Source organism: Calypte anna, chromosome 15 (assembly GCF_003957555.1).
Source record: "Calypte anna isolate BGI_N300 chromosome 15, bCalAnn1_v1.p, whole genome shotgun sequence".
NCBI classification, from domain to species: Eukaryota; Metazoa; Chordata; class Aves; order Apodiformes; family Trochilidae; genus Calypte; species Calypte anna.
The window spans coordinates 2,509,297-2,530,291 of record NC_044261.1 but is presented as its reverse complement, the minus strand read 5'-3'; the positions used below and the strand labels follow the sequence as shown (position 1 = coordinate 2,530,291).

At 47.2% G+C, this 20,995-nt stretch overlaps 1 protein-coding gene across 2 annotated transcripts in view; it reads right to left on the bottom strand.

The window, feature by feature from the left end:
* The window catches only part of KDM2B (lysine demethylase 2B), a 110,558-nt gene that overhangs the window by 6,685 nt on the left and 82,878 nt on the right, over nt 1-20,995 (bottom strand). Inside the window, exons 14-18 of one of the 2 annotated variants that reach the window (XM_030460442.1) lie at nt 10,649-10,873; nt 6,957-7,100; nt 2,138-2,224; nt 1,330-1,590; nt 306-344 (exon numbers count right to left, since the gene is read on the bottom strand). In XM_030460442.1, the coding sequence (XP_030316302.1) occupies nt 306-344; nt 1,330-1,590; nt 2,138-2,224; nt 6,957-7,100; nt 10,649-10,873 (756 nt within the window). The remainder of the gene's footprint in view (nt 1-305; nt 345-1,329; nt 1,591-2,137; nt 2,225-6,956; nt 7,101-10,648; nt 10,874-20,995) is intronic. The other variant, XM_030460443.1, reaches the window with a different exon arrangement.

The window sequence follows — 20,995 nt, the reverse complement described above, 5'->3', positions numbered from 1 at the left end:
CAGGAAGAGTGAAGCACCAAGTATAGAAACAGATTTTTATCCCTTGGGTCATCAAAGCATAGTGCAGGGTTGTATTTAAATATGGGACACCGGAACAGAAAATATAAAACCTGACACTGCAGCTGAACTATCCTGGAGCATAAAGGTTTCCACGAGAGAGAGAGGCTCTGATGTAAATGGGATAATAAAAATGCCTGCAGTGACACAAGGACATGAGTGATGGAGAAAGTGGCTCACCATTCAGCTCACATGAGAAGAGGGATTTAAAAGGGATTGAGAACATATCTATTAAAAAGGCAAAGTACCTTCTTCCTGAAGAGTTTGTCTTCTTTCCCAAGTTTTAGCTGTTGGAAGAAAGAAAAGTAAAAACCCCAAACCAGGAAATTGCTGTGCTGCCTGATGAATGCTTGGTGACCCACAGCACCTTCCTCACGCACTGAGGGACCCTCGTGGAGCAGTTCCAGCCACCCATAACCACTGTGGTGAGTCCAGAGGGATGGGAAAAGGAAAGCACAACCAGAAACAGGTGTGTAGAAACTGGTATTGGGAATTTTGTGGTCTCATTTCACCAAAGCAACCCCAATCCCCTCCTTTACTGTCCTGTACTGCTCTGTCAGGTCCTGTGGGACAGACTGACTGCCACTCCTCCTGAGCTGCACGTTCAGCACAAAACCTGCCACTGACTCCAATTTTAAAGCCATTTACTCACAAGACATTAAATCTAGGTCCTCACTTTCACCTCTGCAAAGCAGTATTTCTACACATCCCAAGTACTGCATTATGCAACACACAGGACATTTCAGAGCGTCCCTGCCTGGCTCAAGAGATTCCATATTAAATCCAGGAAAAAGCTGCCTGCACTGCTGCTGTGAGCAGCTCCTCCTCCCTGTAGGCTTCAGAAAGTGTCACTTCCAAAGGTCCTCTGATGGGTTATGAGTACTGTAGATCCCTGAATCAGCTGCTACACAAGCTGCCCTGCGCCACCAAGTGGTTAAAGATGAAAAAGTTTCCATTAAAAACTGATTCTCACTTTGTTCCTACTCCAAGCATCTTGTAAGAACCTTTTAATTAAGGTGGGTTTTCCACTACTCAGAATAAAACAGCCACAGCCCAGTGTTCTTGGCCTCTGGGCATCAACCCAAAGTGTCACTGCTCAAGCTACTGCCCTGTTAGACGGGTGGTTTTCAGAAGGGAAGGTAGAACATCACAGTTTCTTTTGTAACAAGCTGGGATTTCAAGATGAGCTCTAAGCCAGAAGGCAAGGGACATCAGCCCCAACCAGCCCACGTGCATCTGTGCAAGCACATGAAAGGAGTGGTTTGTTCATACCCGCTTTCTCATCGTGGGTTCCTGGGGTTTCTCAAATTTCCTTTTCCTCCACAGATGCACTTCGTCTGACTTTCTCCTCAGTATTGAGTCAACTTGAGCCTTTTTGGAATGTTCCTCGGATTTCCGCCTGGGAGTTTCTTCACAATCCCCTTTCCTCTTTGCAGCATCTGTCACCTCTTTGTTGTCTCTGTTCATTTTCTGCTCCTTCAGCAGTGAGCCGGGGAGATTTGATGCGTATTTGAATCCCGGTCCCCGCTTTTGCTTGTACGCCAAAGAGACACAAAACACAAACAAACTTTATACCTTGTGCCTTTCTCACCTCTTTATCTTGAGCTTTGCCTCCAGCACTGGTGGGCTGATCACTTTGGAACAGACAAAATTATTAGCAAGGAGTTAAAGGAGGTCTCAGCCTTCACTAAGTTATCTTTGCCACTGCACACTCGCAAGCGTCTGTCTCAGTCTGCAAAGAACTAATGCTGCACTAATTCCAACAGACACTTCAGGTTTTGCAGAACTGCTTTTGATTTTATATGTTTTCTGTTTGGTTTTTTTTTTTTCATCTTAGAAATTACCATGCAGCAGTGCACAAAACAAACCTAAATATTCCCCAGCTTCTGGGTGAAGTGTTGGGACATGGAACTACAGAAATTATTAATTAACAGAAACCCATCAGCTCATTTCCTTCAATTCAGCCAAATTAAGCACAAAATGAAAAGCTGTTACTGGGCAAAATTATTCTCTACGAGCCAGAGGGAAGGCTTGAGATTTTGTATCTCATTCCAGCACCACTTATTCCCATTAAACTCACTTTTCCAGTTTTCCCTGCATGGTTGCACTTTGGACACTCCCAGCAGTTCGGCAGCTCATCGTTAACCACACCATCCGATTCCTTCACCTGGCAAGAGAGAAACACAACTCAATTCACAACTGTGCTGCAGAAAGCTGCAAAAGTCCAAAGCTCCATCACCCAGAGGCATTCTGCACAGCTCATAATTTTCTCTGATCGACTGCTGCCCTCCCAATGGCTGCAGAAAAGAAACCCAGCTCACTGCAGGTGCTGCTCCACCCTGCTGCTGCTGAGCAAGCTCTTAGTCCTGCACAATCACCCTTCTGATGATGTGAAAGGTCCCCAGGGAAGAAAGCTGCTGGCCAAACTGGTATAGGGTTCAGGTCAGGGATGTTCTGTGAATGTCAGTGACAACCCCAATGAGCACAGGGCACATTCTGTTCCTGCAATTAAAAAAAAAAACCAAACCAACCCACAAAGCCCCCACAGCCTGCCCCAATGACCCAAACCAAAGCCCCCAAAACCCAGGACTGTCACCACACCATCTCTAAATGTCCTCTTGCACCACTTCTTTGCAAAGCTCAGTCCTGCTCCCTTCCCCCTCCCCGAGCAAGGCACAGCCTGATCTTTCACTAGGAAGGGATTTTTCCCATGCACACATTCTCACATACATTAATACCGTTCGGCATTTTTAGAAGCAAATCACCCTGCACTGTAATCAAGTGTTCCTTAAAATATTTTTTTATGGATCAGAACTAGCAGTCCCGTGCCTCCAGTCCTCAAGCCCATGTGCCAGTAAAAATGAGGGTTGCCAAGTCTGCTAGAGAACAGGCACTTTTATTCAGCAGACTGGACACACTCAGGCATTTCTGAAGGTTTCTCACACCCACAGTTACCCAGCTAATGTAAGGAAGAGAAACGCTCACAACTTCACTGCCTCTGACAGTCTGTGGCATTTTGCTTTCTGAAAGAGAAGATGCACACCCAGTGCTGTCACCCTACAAAAAAAAAATGACAGCCCTGCCCCACACACTGGAAACACTGCTGGTTTCTGAATTTCCAGGCAGGAGTCTGCATGGTTTCCCAAACAGGTGAGAGGTGTTTCTGAAAAAACATTTTTGTGAATTAAATGGGATGAAAAGTAGAACTAAGGTAAAAACACCCTCCCTTCCACACAGATATGTGCTCACTGATGGCACTGTCACATTTAAGGGTTTAGTTGTAGAGTCAGAAAAACAGCCTGAGGAAAAAAAATAATTTATTACTACTGAAGACAACAAAAACATGCTACTGTCAAGACAAATATCTGGGCACTGGAATCAGCAGCACAGCAGCAGGAGACTGCTCCTGGAACAGGCAGGGGCAGAGATCTGCCCATTTTTCATGTTTCTGAAACATTTCCTCCTCTCCCCCCAGCTCAGCAATAATGTACCAACTGTGCAGGAGCAAGCCCTTGGTTTTAGGGCAACTTCTTCCTCAAGTGCCTGAGCCAGACAGCAGCCATTCTTGTTTCACCATCAAGCCAGAGTGATGACACGTCAGGCTCGCTCTCTCGGCAAGTCTGCTGGAGTTAATAAGTGAGTAAATGAAGTGGGCAGGATTTAAATACTGGTTTTATCACAACTGTGTGCCTTTGAACCTTCTTTCCCATGGTAGGTGTAAGATACTCCAGGAGCTGTTGTATACATCTCTGCCTCGGGGGAACAATTCCTGGCCAGAGCCCAAGTTGGGAACAAGTTATTTCCCGCACTGAATATAGAACAAATGCTACTGAAGGTAAAGCATTACAGCTCTGTCCCTTCTGTGAAGTTTAAGGAACTGAACAGATGTGAGGAACTGTAAGCAAACTAATTAGATACACACAAACCTGCCACTGAGTCTGTCCCAAGCCTTTCAGGCTGGGTGGGAGCCAGTTCTGAGTGTTTGCTACAAACAGCAGGTGGGTGTCTGAGCCACAGCGTGAGGACTCTTCAGAAATGTACCTGCAGCACCAGGTCAGTCATTCAGAAAGTCTGAACATGAGAACTACACTGCTGTGAAGGCTTCTTGTTACGGAATGGAGACCCCAGGGTGCTGACCTGACATCCCTGGGGGAGAGCCAGGAATTCTGGCAGCACCAAGGCTGAAACAGCACCAGGCAGCACAACACACCTGGGCTGAAGCCACAGCAGCTGGGCTGGAAGAGGTCTCTGTAGTTCTGTTCTTCTGACAAAACACCTGAATATTTCCCTTTTCTATCCTTAACACTATTATTCATCTAAGATGAAATTGGGGAAAAGAAACCCCTTCTCTCTCCTCATGGAAAAAGCTTCAGATACTGCACTCACTCACATGGTAACCAGCATTACCAGCAATTCCACATGTAGCAAGAAAATATTCATCAGTATCACTTTATCTCTAATGCTCTGCAACAAGGAAAAGCAACATTCCTCTGCAAATCTCACCAGTTCCCTCTGGAAACAACACTGAGCCTGCACAGTGCTCCTCAAAATGGCTTTTGTAAGAAACTCTTCAGCAAAATGATCATTTGTTGGTACCATATTTTCAAGGAAAGAAGCATGTCAGAACCCAGCACTTCTCAGAGCACAGAGCATCCTGGATGTCCTTAGCAGGGCTCCAAGACAAGCACCCAACATGCCCTGGTACACAGGGCTCCCCCCACCAGCAAGAGGCCACAAAAGCAACTACTTACAAGAGACTTAGCTGAAAGCAAAAGTACAAGACAGAAAATCACCTTTATCCTGGCCCAAACCAGGACACCACTCAAGGCTGAGTGTGGCACAGCACAGATGCACCTGAACTTCCCTGTGTCTCCTCCAACAGCTCATCCTCTGGCTCTGCTTTTTCATGGAGAAACCCCACCACAAACATGTACAGCCAAATCAGGAAGCTGGGAAGAGGCTGGAAGAACCTGCCCAGGAGTACCCATTATCCACTGCATGTGCCAAACTGCTCCACAAGCTTTGGAGAGGTGTCTTTGGAGGGGATTCACTCCACATGGGAGTAAGCCAGGAAGGGACACTCCTCCCTTCACCAACCCAGTCTATTCCACTCTCCCCAAAGGTACATTTGCCAGACATGTAATTGGAGCTGACTGACAGTTCACATGAACTACTGCCAGTCTACCAAGTAGGACAGAAAGGGACCTTCCCTTGGTGGACAGCAGAAGGAGCTGCCCTGGGGCTGTGTCTGCATTCAGAGGCACTTCCCACACAGACTATTTATCTGTCCTCTGGGGTTAAGCTCATATCAAGGGCTTGAGCAACATGAAAACACTGCAACAGATTTTTGTCTTGCAGAAAATCATGGAACCAGGGAATAGAGAGCAAGGAGAGATCCAAGGAAAAGGCTCCATTCCTCTTTTGCTGTTCCCCTGTGCTTTCCAAGAAGATTCTGAAATCCTACCAGTGCCCTTTTGTCTCAGTAAACAAACAGTACCAGCTACCCCACCATTTCAGCTCAACAGAAGCATTGAGAAATTAAAATACAAGACACAGAAGGCACACTGTCAATCTCCCACTGCCTAATTTTTCAGAAACACCCAAAGCAACATTGTTCCTAGTTACCAAAACAGCACTCAGCACACCACACAGGCATAAAAGAACAGCACTTGCTTGATTTCACAGATCTGACCCACATCCCATGCATACAGTCCCAAATGTGGCATGGAGAGAGGAAACCATACTTGCCACTAGACAATAACAGTGTCCTCTGGACTCAGCCAGAAGTGTCAGTGGCACTTTTAGGAAGACAGGAATAGCAAAGCAGCAGCCAGAAGCCAAAACTGAACCACCTCTGAAAACAAGCAGCATCTTCCCTTACTTCAACAGCCCCTGAAGCCTTGTTTTAAGCAGAGACAAGCAAGCAAAGCTCCCTTTCAGAACCCATCTGTGAGCACCAATATCATGAATCAGGGAGACAGCCACAGCTCTGGTTTGCCAGAAACACACTTTCGGCTCTCATAAATGACACACACAAAACCTGGTGCCATGATATGTACAGTGCAAGAAAAATTAAAGGCCAGGAGAGCATCACCCCAGGCCTGCATAAGGAACATAGCTCTGCTCCCAGAGCTCCCAGAAAGGCCAAAAGCTGTTTTCTGGGGCATGGTGTGTCTTGAGTACATTTGCTTTGGCAAATCACTTTAACCATAAACAAATCAGCAACAGGAAATGGCTGATCAGCTGCAACAAACCAGCTCTGGAGAAAGGAGGCTTCTAAATGCTAATACACAAAGATATGCCCAAAATGACACTTTTGTTACCAGCAGAGAATACATAGCTGCTCACAGGGCTCAAGTCAGCCAAGGGCGAGTACTCCTGCAGCCTGAAACTCGCTGGGTTTCTTCTCCAGAGTTGCAGTCTTCCTACTGCTACATTCTCTCCCAACACCTTTAACAGCAGCTGCCACTGCAAGGCACATCTGTGCCTGGACAAAGATGAACAGCAAACTACTTGTTTCTATGTTGTGGCACACAGAAAGGAGCTACCAGTATGGGGGACCTCCAATGAACTAACTCATCCAGATTTCTGTCTTCTTGAGCTTCCCGTCCCAACTGAAGCTCCTCACACTTCCTTAAACAAGAAGCAAAAAAAAGAGAAAGAAAAAAACAAAAACCACAAGACATTTGCATGCACACACAAGTCCAAAGGAAGACTCTCAGCTTACAGGGGACACAAAGACATCAGAGGATCCCCAGGGCTGTCACCCTGCTTCCCTTTGCTCACTTCAGTTTCCAAACATGAAAATGTGAAAGCTCTCCAGTTCCTGTGTGCTTTTACATTAAGGTGATACCTAATCCAGTTCTGCTTTCCAACATGTATCACATCCTTGTACTCACCTTAAGGCATCCTGGGTGTATGATTTCATTACAAATGGAGCATTCCATTAGCATGAGATTAAACTTGCTCTCCTCCTCTTCCACGGTGTCCTCTTTCCCAGCCTCTCCACATACCAGACACACAGCAGTATGAGGCAACACTGGCTGTTTACACAGAGAGCAAAGAAGTCTTGATCAGGACACAGAAAACATATGGAAACAGAACAACTCAATGTGCATTTACAGTAGCTTCATTTCACAGAGGAGATAAATAGGGATTAATTGTGTAAACTGCTGAAGGCTCCAGCCCAGCAGAGCAATGAGGGCAAGAAAAACTGGTAACAATCAAGGCTGGGTACCCAGACCAAGCATCACGGGATGTTTCATGGAATGAAAGTGTCCTTAGATTCATAGGACATCCCAAGATGGATGAAAATACTTTTTTTTTTCTGGTGGGTTCTTTGAATCTACAAACTGATGTAGATAGTGGCATGCAAGTCACTTCACTAGCATACAATGGGAGGAAAAAGATGCAGCCTTGAGTATCTCTATTCACATCCATTAAGCTTCACAATCTGACTAGCAATTTGGCAGCTCCCCTATTTTCCAAGCAGGGCAGACAGATGTTATGGGACCCAATCTAGGTCTCACAGCAAGCCTACAACAGAACCAAGAACAGAACCTTTCCTGACTGACAATCTATTATCTGGGGCCCTGCTCCCAACCTGAGCATTGCAAAAAGCCCCCCACAGACACTTGAAAAGAGAATTCCTCTCCTGAAAATGTCACAAGTGAGAAGCACAGTGATTTTTTTTTTTCTGAGGCAAAAGAAAAGGAACTGCATCATCTCACATATCTGTTGCCCGTGTCAAAGCACTGGATGCCAGCCTAATTAAAAAGCCACTTTTGTGCTAATGAGGAACAAACTTCTGGTTTGCGGCAATAAGGTACAAGCCTCATTACAAGAGAGGAGAGGAAGCTCCTCCTAAGGAGCCAGCTGGAAGGTGAAATGCAATCGATTAGGTTGCAAGCCCTCAACTATTAAGCAGCCAGAGGCAGAGATGTGGCTCCTCACAGCAAGGATCTCTTGGGGGGGAAGTGAGTAAAATCCATCCATGGATCCGTGCACACCAAGGCACTTCCAGGCAGTCAGAGAGCACCTCTGGTAGGGCTCAGATGAGGAACACCTCACCAGGTAAGTCAGTGAGCTGCCCCACACACCAACATTGGTACATTGGCTGCAGCAACACTTCCCTGTTTCTCATGCCAGTACTTACCCACGCTCCATTTTAAAAGCAGTCTGCAAATGCTATTTAGTTCCCACCCTTCCTCCGAGCACAAAATAGGAGTCTCCAGGATCCCATTCCCCCAGCAGGTAAACCAGGCAAAAGCAAAGTTGTCCAGAGCTCTGTCCACTTGTTTTGTCCAACTTCCCACACAAATATTTATATCCACACACAAGGCCAAACCTCCCAGGAGCAGCACAAGTTTTCTTGCTGGAAGCAAGGGTGTCCAGAGTCTCCTCTGTGCCCCAACCAGCCCTGTGCCACTGACAGATGGAGCAGCAGCCATGCTGTCACAACTCATCCTCCCAACACAGCCCTACACTCCCTTCAGACCTCCTCAATGCAGCACAAAGTGTCCCAGGCACTCCTGATTCCTTTCTTGATTGAACCAGTGATGCAAAGGAGTTTCCTGTTCTCTCAACAGCAGCACAGGCTCTCTTAAGGCCTCTGAGTTTAATGAAAGTCTGTGTCTAGTTAATATTGTCAAAGTTATTAACCAGAGGAAAGCACAATCCCAGAACTGTAGGGATCATTAGTTCCACAGAGCCTTGCTTCAGTGTTTTGGTTTTTTTGTTTTGCCACTGGAAGGTGCTGGATAGGAACCACCATGTAATACTACTGCAGTTGTTAGAGAACATGTAACAAAAGACAACAGGATTGCTTATATAGAAATATAAAGCACCAGTAAAAGTTACAACAGTTTTAACTTGTTAATTTTTCATGCTTTTGAACTCTAACAAAGTCAGCAGTGCTCTCTTGGCATTTACACAAATGGGAACCTACAAAAGGCAGAGAAGTCTTGAAGAGTGCATGCAAGGTGGGACAGGGAACCAAAGCACCTCAGCTACCAAGTTCTGTGCTCTAACCACAGCTCCTGCACATCCAACTGCAGGTACCAGGAAGAAAAACACTTCATTGGAAGTGATGAGATGAGAGGGTGACTACACTCAGCCAGAAGAGAACCCAGTTCACCTCCAAAAGGCTCAGCCTGTGTATCAAGAGTGGAACAGCTTAGTATGAAAGTTTCCTTCATCAGCCAGGACAAGAAAGCACACTGCAGCCCTAATTTAATCCTTCCACTAAAAAGGCAGCATGATTTCACTATTTCTTCCCCCTGGAGAATAATAAATTCTTCATCCATGCTGTTCAATTCATGCCACGCTCCAGGAAATCAAGTGTTCAAAGAAAAGACACTTGAGCTGCAAAAGAGCTCTGTGGAAAGGTAGATATTCTGTGTACTTTACTGAAAGATCCAGCAGAGCTGAATCCAATCCTCTATGTCAAGAACAGCACATGGCTTAGAACAGAACATGGAGTGAGCTACCAGGAGCAACTCCTGGAAACCTTAAGTGCTTATCAGTTTTTTATCAGTGTCAGATCAAGTCATTTAATACCTCCACTTCAATTTCCTCACCAAAATTAAAGGGAAAAAAAAATCCTAAGGAATCGTAATGAGAGTTAACATCAGTATAGATGGGGTGATATCTCAGTTATGAATAAACAGCATTCCTTTCTTTTAAAAAAACATCAACAGAAACCCAAATTCTTACACCAGTATAAACAACACCTCTCAAAGTATTAAGAGAAAAGCTAAACCTAATTTTTACCCTGGTGTGGGGGCAGTGCAGACATAGGACCTGAGGAGAAGCTCTGCAACAGTCAGCATGAACTGAGGATTTAAGAGCTGCTCGAACAAGTTAATGGAAGATTAATCTGTCAATATTTGTTAAACAGAGAACTATCACTTATGACTCAAGAAGCTTCTGAGCAACGTATCACAAGAACCCAGAAAACTGGCTTTGTCTGCCTGCTTGCTCCATTCGGATGTGCTTTCCCTAACAGCCATTTCCAGTCCCCAGCAAGATCCTGGCTTGGTGGTTCTTTGGCTCACCAGGATCAGACCCTCCCCATTATGCCCAGGTTCCAGCAAAAAACCTGAAATTCAGATCTAAAGTAGCCTGAGGCTGGAATCACCTACACCAAAATCTTGGAGGATGCCAGTCCAAGATTTCTCCATATCTCAGGCTGGCTAAGTAGCTAAGATGGTAAAAATGGTTGCAAAAATTTCTCCAGACATTAAGAGATCCAAACAGGTCTCTTCTCCCTTGAATCAGAACTTCACACTCTTCCCATTCTCCCCAAATCCCAGAATATCAGCCTGTTTTAAGTGCCAAATACAAATGGGGAGTCTCCCCATTTACCTTCTATATTAATGAAAACCATACTACTTTTTGGATCTTTCTGGCTTAGGATTTGGGGAAGGGACAGAAAAAAAAGCAGAGATCTGAACTGAGAGGGCAGGGATCAGTCTGGTTTGGCTGATGCACTCAGACCTGATCCGAGTCCTCAGTTCCGCCCCGCGTCAGCGAGAGACAGAGAGAAGAGGAAAGAAACCTCCCCCAGAGCCGTGGCAGAGGGCATACTTACTGCAATACACTGCCTCATAATGCAGGACTGCTTCATCCTGCCAGGTCCCCCGAATTTCTTCATGTCCTTGCAGAAGTGACACTCTCCACACTCTGTCCGCAGACACGCCTCGCACTTGCGGCATCGCGTCCTCCGCCGCCGGGCCCCCGCGGTTGTCCGGTTGGCTGCGAGCTTCACTGCAGAGCCAGTGCCCAGTTTCCCTTTGGGCCGACCCACTGCCCTGTTCTGAAAGAGCCAGACACACCAGGTTAGTCCCACCTGAGCACCCACAGAGCTCCCGAGATGTCACAGTGAGGGGTGATGCTCAGCAGATGCAACCACTCCTATAGCTGGAGAGTTCTGTTACCCTCTGAGGAGAAGGCTCACAGAAACCATGGAGCAGGGAGAGAACCCAAAGCTGGAGGGTGTGGAGAATCAATTCCTGCACAGCTCTCAGTGCAGGACCAAATCACAAGTGATGCTCTTGGTTTAGGTCAAGATACATTCTGTGCCACTGCTGAGCTCTGGGCTAGGGAGCTCCGAGGACTGTGCTCAGGTTAAGCCAGGTCTACTTTTCTCTGCTGGAAAAATCCAAGGAGGCAACAAAAAGTAATTTTGAGGTTAGTTACAGCAGAGAAACACTGAGCAGCAATAGCTCTGCAACCAGGAGAGTATGAGTCACTGACAAGTAAGAAATAAACCACAAATACTACAAACCCCTTCCAAAGTAGGGTCCCTATCCAGTCCTAGCTGGTGCTCAAAAATAGAACACTAACTGATGCTGTGCAAAGGCTAAAAAGGGCATCCCAGGTCTAGATTTCAATGACCTTTAGGACAGAAGCTAAGGAGCACAAGACGACTTCAAATTATTAGGTTAATAGCAACATATCCACTTTATATATATAAATTTCATGTTCTCATCAGAAACTCCCTGTTAAACACAAGAACTTCCAGTTCAAGCCAAACATCACTAAATACCATGTAATTGTATGGGGCTAATTACACAAGAATTGGCTTGGCTCATTCTTACCACTGACAGCTTTCCCCATAAAGATGATAATAATAGGACTGCAAATCCCATCTGGTTTAGCAGTTATACAATTTTTACCCTTGCTGCACAACTCAGCATATGACCAACAAACCAGACAGTTTCACTTTCTGTTCCTGCTGAATTCTGGGCAATCACCAAGGCAAGGACAGGGTGGCTATAGGAAGCCATGCAGAATTTCCGTGGAATTTGTAAAAGAACAAGTATGGAAACATTCCACTTGGTACCACAAAAGCTTCCAAAGTGTCCTACTATATAACCCTGAAGAAAAGCCCCATTACCAAGTATTTCACCTTCCTCCCAGCCAGCTTAGCAAATCCCCAGTGGCTTCCTTAAGATGCAGGAGAGCAGAGCACTGGTATTTTAAGTCTCCATCCCAGGAAGCTCAGTGCTGGGAGAGCAGAGAAGCCAAGGAATTAGACCTCTTTGCTGGCTCTCCCACAGATCTATCATGAATTGAGGTGGAAGAAAACATCATTTGGTCAATGAGGTTACAGAAATTTCATCAAGTTTCTGTTCTGCTGGCAGGATGAGCCGTGCTGTGTGAACACAGACACGTGAAGCTTCCTTCCCATCAGCAACCGCACCAGACGCCGGGATTTCAGATCAATTTCAGACACTCTAAAGAATAAATATTTACCTTTTAGACCAACTTCTCAGCCTCTCAAGGATAAAGTCAACTCTGCCAGGACTGGCTTAGAGGCAACCTAGATAAGAGATAATTTCCTTCCTCAGTGTGAATCACTCCTCGTTCTCTCTCTTGGTCTCTCCCCTTCCACGAGTGAGGGAAGGCAGAGATAGGAACCAGAGGCTAGACAGCAGTGGGAACATGTTAAACCAAAACATTTGATCCTGCCTGAGCATCCAGCTCCTTCCCACTAGGCCTGAACTTCAGTTTTTTTTAAAATAAGGCAAACACCAGTTAGAACACTATGAGAACAGTCTTTTTTTCAAGGATCTCTTTCAAGGAAAAATCAAACTCGGTACTTTTCCAGCTGAAAGACAACTCCTGATTATGCCACAGTAATACAAGCCAAGTTCTAATTCTGAGGACAGTGTCTTCAGTGCCAGGACTCTGCAATGATGCAGGCAGGAAAAAGGCATCGTTCAACAACACAATTTGAGAATCCTTAAAAAAAAGAGAAGGCAGGAAGGTGCAGGTAAGCAGAACAAGGCTGAAGCCAGACCACACCACACAACTTGGCTTTCCTTACAAATTGCCACCACACAGCAGAGGAGCACATCTCCCACCTCACTGTAGGAGCATTTCTTACCTACCCAGACCTCTTTCACTGCTTGTCAGCAAATTGGACTGGCTGGGTTTGTACTAATTCACCAACCAACCAATCCTCAATCCAAGCCACGTTTTCACTCCAGGATGTCGCAGCCAGCAAGGCTGGAGAGGCCTTGCAGGAATTCCCACTAGTATCTAGTTTCAAGGGGCTCCAAAGTGATCGCTTAAAAAACCTACACAGAGGAAAAAACCTGGCCTGTGGGTTGCTATCCCAGAAAGGGGCTGGGATTCAAGGGGGTAGAAGGAGCCTCCAACATGACTTGGGGTTTATTTAGCACATGGCAGACAGCCAGATAAATTCCAGGTTGATGTTACTGAAGAGATGCTGCAAGATTTCCAGCTCAGGCTGCACTTTTACAATGTACCAGCCCTGGCAGCAAAACTTGGTAGAGATTTCCATCCCAGGCCCTGCTGCCACCTCTGTTCTGCCATTTGCCAGTCTCCTAGCACAGCTCTGCAGAGCAGACACAGCGTGGCCTCCACAGCCCCTGGTACTGGGAATAAACTTGGGCCAGCAAATAAAACACACTTGTAAAGGACTTTGTAGTTCATAATCACAAATTTGGGATCTCCCTCTCATGCCACAGTGGTTCAATGTGCCCACATCTCAGACAGGAAAGGGGACAGACTTGCAAATTAATTTTCAGGTGTGCTAAGCTTCTCGCAACCCCACCAAATTCAACAGCATTCCAGGTGAAGGACAATTAGGGGACCAGGTGGGGGATAATCAACAATTCTAGTCTTTTAAGAGGGCTGTGTACATCTGGGAATAAGCCCAGGTGTGACACTTCCAACTCTGAGCAAACCCCTAGGAAATGCTCCCCACCATCACCAGGCACTGGGGCCCTCCACCCTGAGCACAGCTCTTATACAAGAGAATCACAACTTCAGTATTTACAGCAACAGATTTCTACACCCTCACAGTTGCAAAGAATAACTCACAAGACCTCAGGTAAACAAAAAATGCTGAAAGCATTAAAGCTTTGGAGACAACACTTCAAGTGATAGCAGCTGTTAAACACATCATTAAGTAGGTGCTGATGTTCCCCAGCTGCTATCCCAGCACCAACAGGGCACTGCTGGAGTTGTCACCACACAACTTCAGGGACAAACTCCTCTGTTCCAGAGAGGACAACTAGCTGACACTGTGGCCAGTCCAGGAGGGAGGAGGTCCTGGGCCTGAAAGGAAGGCTCACAAAGAAAGAGCAGCCTAGAAACAAGCTCTTCTACGAGTGGCTTTTACCTGGGCATGGGCCTTATTCCACCACTCAGCTTCAGTGACCTGCTGAATCTGCTGCCAGTGGCATTATGCCGTTATTTTGGATTCTACATCTCCAAGAAAAATCCAAGGACATACACAGTGCTCCTCTGAAGGGCTCATCATATGGCCAGCTCAATGAGACCCCGAGGCATTTCAATTCCTGACCAAGAACAATCTGAGCAGTTTATGTATCCACCATGTAAATCTCTACAAGATGTATTGCATCTGTACTGTCCATTGCTCCAAGGTAAGACTGAGATCCACTAAACTACACCAGAGGTCTCTGAAACAGACTCTATGGACCCTAAAACAGGGGGACTGCCACTGAAAACCTGGCTGGCAATTCTTCAGCATTAAACCCATACATCTCTTCAGCTGTTAACAGAAACCCTTATCAGAGAAAGAACTTAAGAGGAGTAAGAAAGGACAGGGTGATGGGGCTGCAGGAATTCAGTGGGGGTGAGGAGGGTTAAACTTGGGAGTAAACTTTGTTAACTGAGGAGTGCACAGCAACAGCACAAATCTAACATCTCTTCCTAAAGCACATCTGCCCAAAAGCCTTCCCATGCCAACATCAGGAGAGTTTTTCCTCTAAAGTGATGCTTTCCAAGGTCACATCACCCATCATCAACATCAGCTTATGCCAGGGTGTAGGTGTCCTACAAGACAAGCCCAAGGTCTCCCATAGAGCACGGAAAGGTGGAAGATTTTCAAGCCCAGCCATTCCCACACAGAATTAATCCTCTCCAGATGTCCATAAGCCACCATCTCCTCCAATTCATACCACCAAAATTTCTCATCTTCCCCTGCAAAAAGCAATGTAGTTCCTCTTTACCACTGCCAGGTGACCACACAGAGCTCCACTACCGAATAAACAGATCAATTTCCCACAAGTAAATAGAAAAGTTTATACCTCACAGGTTCATCTGGGCATTAGCAGATGCTCCAGCAGCTTTTCTGCCAACATAGCTACACTGCTAGGGTGTGATAAACTGGCATGTCAGTGCCAATGCAAGTGCCCCTGTTTATTTTCCTCTGGTGGTGAGGAGGTATAAGTTAGGCCTGGAGGGTGGAATAAGACACATTGGCAAAAATATGCTTCTGTAGATAAGCTGCATCCAGAGTAGGAGCTCTTGAAAAGAAAGCCACCAATAAGTTATCCAGACTTGAGGCACCTTGTGCAAATGTAGCTTTTCTTCTTATCGCTACTTCAGGACAAATCCCTCTACCTCAACCCAGAAGCATTTTTCTTGTGTTTGTTTACACACATTGAGGTTTAGTTTCAGAGTCAGGAAGTTGAATTTTTCCCACCTGGAGTGACCCAGGAAGGCTGGTGGGCTGCAGCAGGGTCCATGTCTCAGGATACAGACCCACCCATAGCCTTCTGAGCTCCCAGTGCTGACTGCAACCACCACCAGTGCAGTAAATCCCCCCTGCTCCCCTGTTTAGGCATGGATTAGGGAGAGAGGAATTAAAAATCAGAAGAAAGTCTGAGTGACAAAACCTGCAGCATCTATCCAAGCACTGAAATTGTGCTGTTCAGCTATACCTGGAGAGCTGAAGCCTTTCACCTGTTACACACCAGGGACTATTTGTAATAGAGAAGCTACTTGACACCAATCTGACACATCCCACGTAGAAAAATATAGTAACTACACACATCAGAGTGAGCTTGTACAAAAATACAGCAGGATCCACATGATGATTTTTTTACCACTGGAATACATCTGAACAAAAAACCCCAAACACTCTGCAGGTCTTTGCTACGTAGGTCACAGAATTACAATTTAGGATCAGACTTTCTTATAAGAAATCCTACAAGCCAACTCTCCACTTTCTTGAATTATTTTTTGTTCTAAGTTATTCAGATACGAAAAACATTACCAGGCCCCAGGCTTTAGAAAAGTTTAAGGATCTCAGAACATTACCAACTTTCCAAATCAATCCAGCAAGAACCAGCACCTTCAGTAGCAATTCTGCACCTGGTACAAAGCAGCTGAGACCAATTTGCTCTCCTAATGATGAACTCTTTTTAAAAAAAGTGTACAGTAATCCCACCAAAAATAATTAAAAAATGGAAAAGGCCTGGTGTGGGACACATTTTAAGGAAAGGAGGAAGGCTGTGACATTTTAACCACCAGGTCTGGGACTCAAGCAGTAAACAGAGCAGCAGCAGCACAGGCCCACATGGTCACACAATCCCCAGAATCAAGTCAAAGCTTTATAAAACTAACTCATCCAAGACCCAGCTTCAGTTCTTGGACTGACACCACACCATGAACAATCTCTCAATGGTTCCACACCACATCCACCATGCCTTGGGAGCACCAAAGGCACACCACAACACCACCACCACTGCAAATCCTTTTTTGGCCCTGCCATCCTGGTGCAGTTGCGAAGCAAAACACAGTAAAGTTATTAGAAACAAACCCAAAGATAGACTCAACACCTTGTCTAAATACAAACTTGTCTCTAAACTGAAATTACTTGGCTATTTTAAAGAGCACAACACCTTGAGTTACAAACAAAACAATCAAGTTTATGTTTAAATTGCATACACATGTTTAATTCTGTTCCTGGTGTATTTTTAACTGCTTAGGCAGTTCTTAGAGAGTATAAAACACAATCTAGAACACATGTTTGGGATTATTTTTCACAGATTACTTTGTAAATTAAAAAAAGTTTATCCTCCTTCCCCCCACAAAACAAACAAACTAACAAAAACCACAACAACAACAACAACAAAAAAACCCCTTCTGAGAATAATCCCTGGAAGTATTAATAAAAGTTCTCTTTTTATTTCAGCACACATCCTTCTCTTTATTCGCCATCCCTCGTCCCTGGGAACGGAAAGAAGGTTTTGGCTATAAATCAAGCTAAGACAAGGTAGCCAGGCTCAGCATCAGACTCTCTCCTGAAGTCCTGCAGCCCTCTCAGCTATTTGAGGAATCTTATTAGGGAAAAAAAATAAATAAATAATAATTCTGGAAACCACCCCCCGCCCCCCCCCAGAGGAACAATCCCACACTCCAGGCGCATTCGCCTCCGGAGCGGCGCGGGGCCCTCGGAGGTGCCGAACTCCCGCTGCCCCCGGCGGGCGAGGCCGAGCGCCCCGGGCCGGCCCCCGGCGGAGCCTCCGCGCCCCTCACCGCGCCCCGGGCCGCCCACCCGCCCGCAGCCTCCGGGAGCAGCCCCACGGCGGGCGGAGCTGTTCCGGACCGGGCCGGGGCCGCTCCCCGACCCCCACATTGTTCCCCCGTCCCCCGCTGCCGGCGCGGCGCGGCTCGGCCCGGCCTCCTCCTCCCCTCCCTTCCTGCTGCAAACTTCGCCGCCCGCCCCCGGACCTGCTCCGGCCCCAGCTCGGGCCCCGGCCCCGGCTCGGGCTCCGGTTCCGACTCGTAGTCCTCCTCGTCGGCGCTCGCAGACATGGCCATGGCTCATGGTGGGCCCAGGCGGAGCCGAGCTGACATGGCTGGAGCGGCGCTGCTGGCGGAGCCCCGCTCCCCGCACACACACACACACATGCAGGAGGAGGAGGAGGAGAAGAAGGAGGAGGAGGAGGAGGAAGGGGGGCCGTGCATATTCATGCCAGGCAGCCAGGAAGGGGCTGGCCCTGCCGGCACGGCCAATCGCGGCCCGCTCGCACAAAGCCGGCCTGCGGGGACAGCGGGGACAGCGCGGCCGCTCGGCCGGGGCAGCACCGGCCGCCCCGCCGCAGCCCGGTCCGGGAGAGGGGGTGGGGTGAGGGGTGGGCTTCAAAGCCCTGCTGGCAATTAGCCCCCTGCTGGTAATTAGCCCCGCGAGCTGCCGAGGGGGCGGGCCGATGCTCGGGCCTGCCTGGGTGTGCCGAGCGGGGCTGGGAGGGGATGCGCGGCGCGGGGATGCGCGGCCGCCCGCAGGGTGCACGGCGCTGCTCGGGCTGCTGGAGACAAAGGAGAGGCGCACAGACAGACAGACAGACACACACCCTCCTTCCCTCTGCCTCGCTACCTGCCGGCTCGCTTCCCGCTGCCAGGCAGAGGACGGGAGGAGGGAACCTCCATCCCTCGGGGAGGAGGAAGGCACGGAGCAAACTTCGGGATTTTAGCGATGTCCCTGCTGCGGCAGAGCCGGCGCGGGGAGCAGATGGGATAAAATGGGATAAGAGGCAAGCTGGGCTTGCAGAGTTGCATCCGGCCTCTCGCTGCTCCCCATGCAGACACCCCCTTTTTTGCTTGCTCCCGAGGAACCATTTCCAGCCCTACTCTGAACGTCCTGGCCCACAACTCGGGTTTTACAACAAAATCTCCTCCCTGTGGTACCGGGTGTTACACATCCCTCTGTAAGGGACCTCTTCTGGATCCAAAGGTCTCAGTAGGGCCAGGACCCGAACTGTAAGGGACCTCTTCTGGATCCAAAGGTCTCAGTAGGGCCAGGACCCGAACGCAGACATTGCCTTTGCCCTCAAGAACTTGCAGCTGAGGGTCAAGACACAGAGGCAGGAATCTGAGTGCTGAAAATTAAATTTCCCATTGGATTTATGGGCCTGCTTTCAGGGGAAATCCCGATTCCATTCCAGTTGTTAGGATTTTGCCTCTGGCTCCTACGCCCACAACACAGAATTAAGCATGAGATTAAATATTTGCATGTGCTGAGCAACCAAGAAGCCATAAAGAAGCCTATCTCCTGGTCCTGGCACCAGGATTTTTGCCAAACTAGTTTCAGCTCCATTCTCTGGTCTGAGTTACTTCATGGCCACACAAATGCTTTGGGTAGCCCATGAGAAGAGGCAGCAACAGGCAGAAGCTGGCACAGGAGCGAGCAGCAACGTTACCCTCGTGACACCATGATCTACACAGGGCCTGGTCGCTCAAGTAGCAAAATACAGTCCAACTTTAAACACATATTTACAGACAACTGCTGATAAAAGCCGAGTGAATCACCTAATTATGCCCCTTCCTTATTTTGAATACCTTAAATACCCATTTCTTGTTTGTACTTCTGTCCTCTCACCAGTTCAGGCTCAAATTACGGGTACGTGATAGTATTCTCCCAGTCCTGCTCATCCACCATGCCAGGAGTGAAGCATTTACTTATAAAACATGATGGGGCTCTCCAGAACACCATCAGTTAGGTTGTGTCTGTCTCCTCGGGTTTCTCTCTTCCCCCATTGTGTTCGTACACAACCAGAGCAGGAGCAGATGAAAGCTGAGGCACGAAAGGCATGTGCCTAAGGCCTTGGCTTTCAGAATCACAAGGTAGTATCAGAATCCAGCAGTTTTCTGGAGGAGAGAGGAAGGGGGGGATGCATGTCTCACACCAGCCTGCAAAGGAGAGCTTTAAACTACCAGCACACGAGGAGACCCGATGAGATTACAGCTGTGGCTTGGTTACACAGCTGACTTCCAGCAGAGGCAGAAGAGATGAATCCATAAGGAAGATGTGTGGTCCCACACCTGCCCGTGGGCAGCCCAGGTCTCCACTAGGCCTGTGCTGATTCCATGGGAGGCTTCGTGCAGCCTGGCTCATGCTTGTTCACCCCTCAAGCCTTTTGGGTCCATAACCCAGACAAGAGAAGAAAAAATAAAATAAAATATCAACTTGTGACATCCACCAAGGATAATCCACCAGGCAGACCATGGCAAAACGTCATTCACAGCTACATCATGAGAGAGATCACCCTACTCCTCTGATCTGCAGGAGATACTCCTGGTAGCTGCATTCTCTGCAGCAGGTCACCAAGTGACCCCCCCCAGACCTCCCTCCTCATCCCTGCCACTGGAAAGCATGTTCCAGTCTGCTGCCTACAGCACCAACACCACTGACAAATGAGCTCTAATTACAAGGCCTGAGATAGGAGTGAAGACACACACATGCCAAGAGGAGCTCAGAATGGTTTCCAAATGCAAGGTGAACTTTGCTGAGCTGGTGTTTAAAAACATCGGATGGGATAGGATATGAAAGAGCAAATTTGAGAATCCGTGGGGGGAGAACATCACCATAAAATAAACATCTCTGATTATAATTGCTCTCCAAAAATCTCATCTCGTACAAGAGCAGTTAACCACCCAAAGAAATATTTAATACACAGAAAGAACTATTAAGAGAGCATTTTCCAGCTGAATTCTTTCAGCTTACACTGGAGAACACTAAATTCTGACGAAAAGTGAGTAACCCTGGTGTGAGCAGTGTACATCTGACTAGCCTGGTGAGGTTTACATCAGCTTGGAAAGCAAAACAAGCAGCACTGACCCCAGTCATGGCTCTACTGGCACAAGTGTGGCCATACTTGAGTTTTGCATGATACAACTCAGTAATGAGTAACATCCTCAATTAATCTGTTAAATGAGTCAGTGAACAACAGACAGCACCTTCTATTCTGAGCAGTTCCTCTGATTGCACCTCACCTGATGTCATATATAAAGTCTCATCAATATCATAATCTTCTCCCCAGAAACCAATTAAGTTGTCACAAACTGAGACAATAACCTCAAGCAAAGAATAAACAGCAGTAGCAGATGAGTGCCAAAGAACTAGATTTTATTCTCATGCAAACATCCTGAAGTAGTAAAACCAGGATGGGGGGAGAAAGACTACAACCCCTGCACTCTACTCACTTGCTCCTCAGCATCTCTAGTATCAACAGATTTCAGCTGCCAGGGGTAAACAGGATCCATATTTTATATTAGACACCAAAGTTTATGATTCTGTGACTCTCAATAGGAGGCAAAATAAAGATTCTCATGGGGCACAAATGCACCTTTGATCTAACCTTCCCTTCCAACT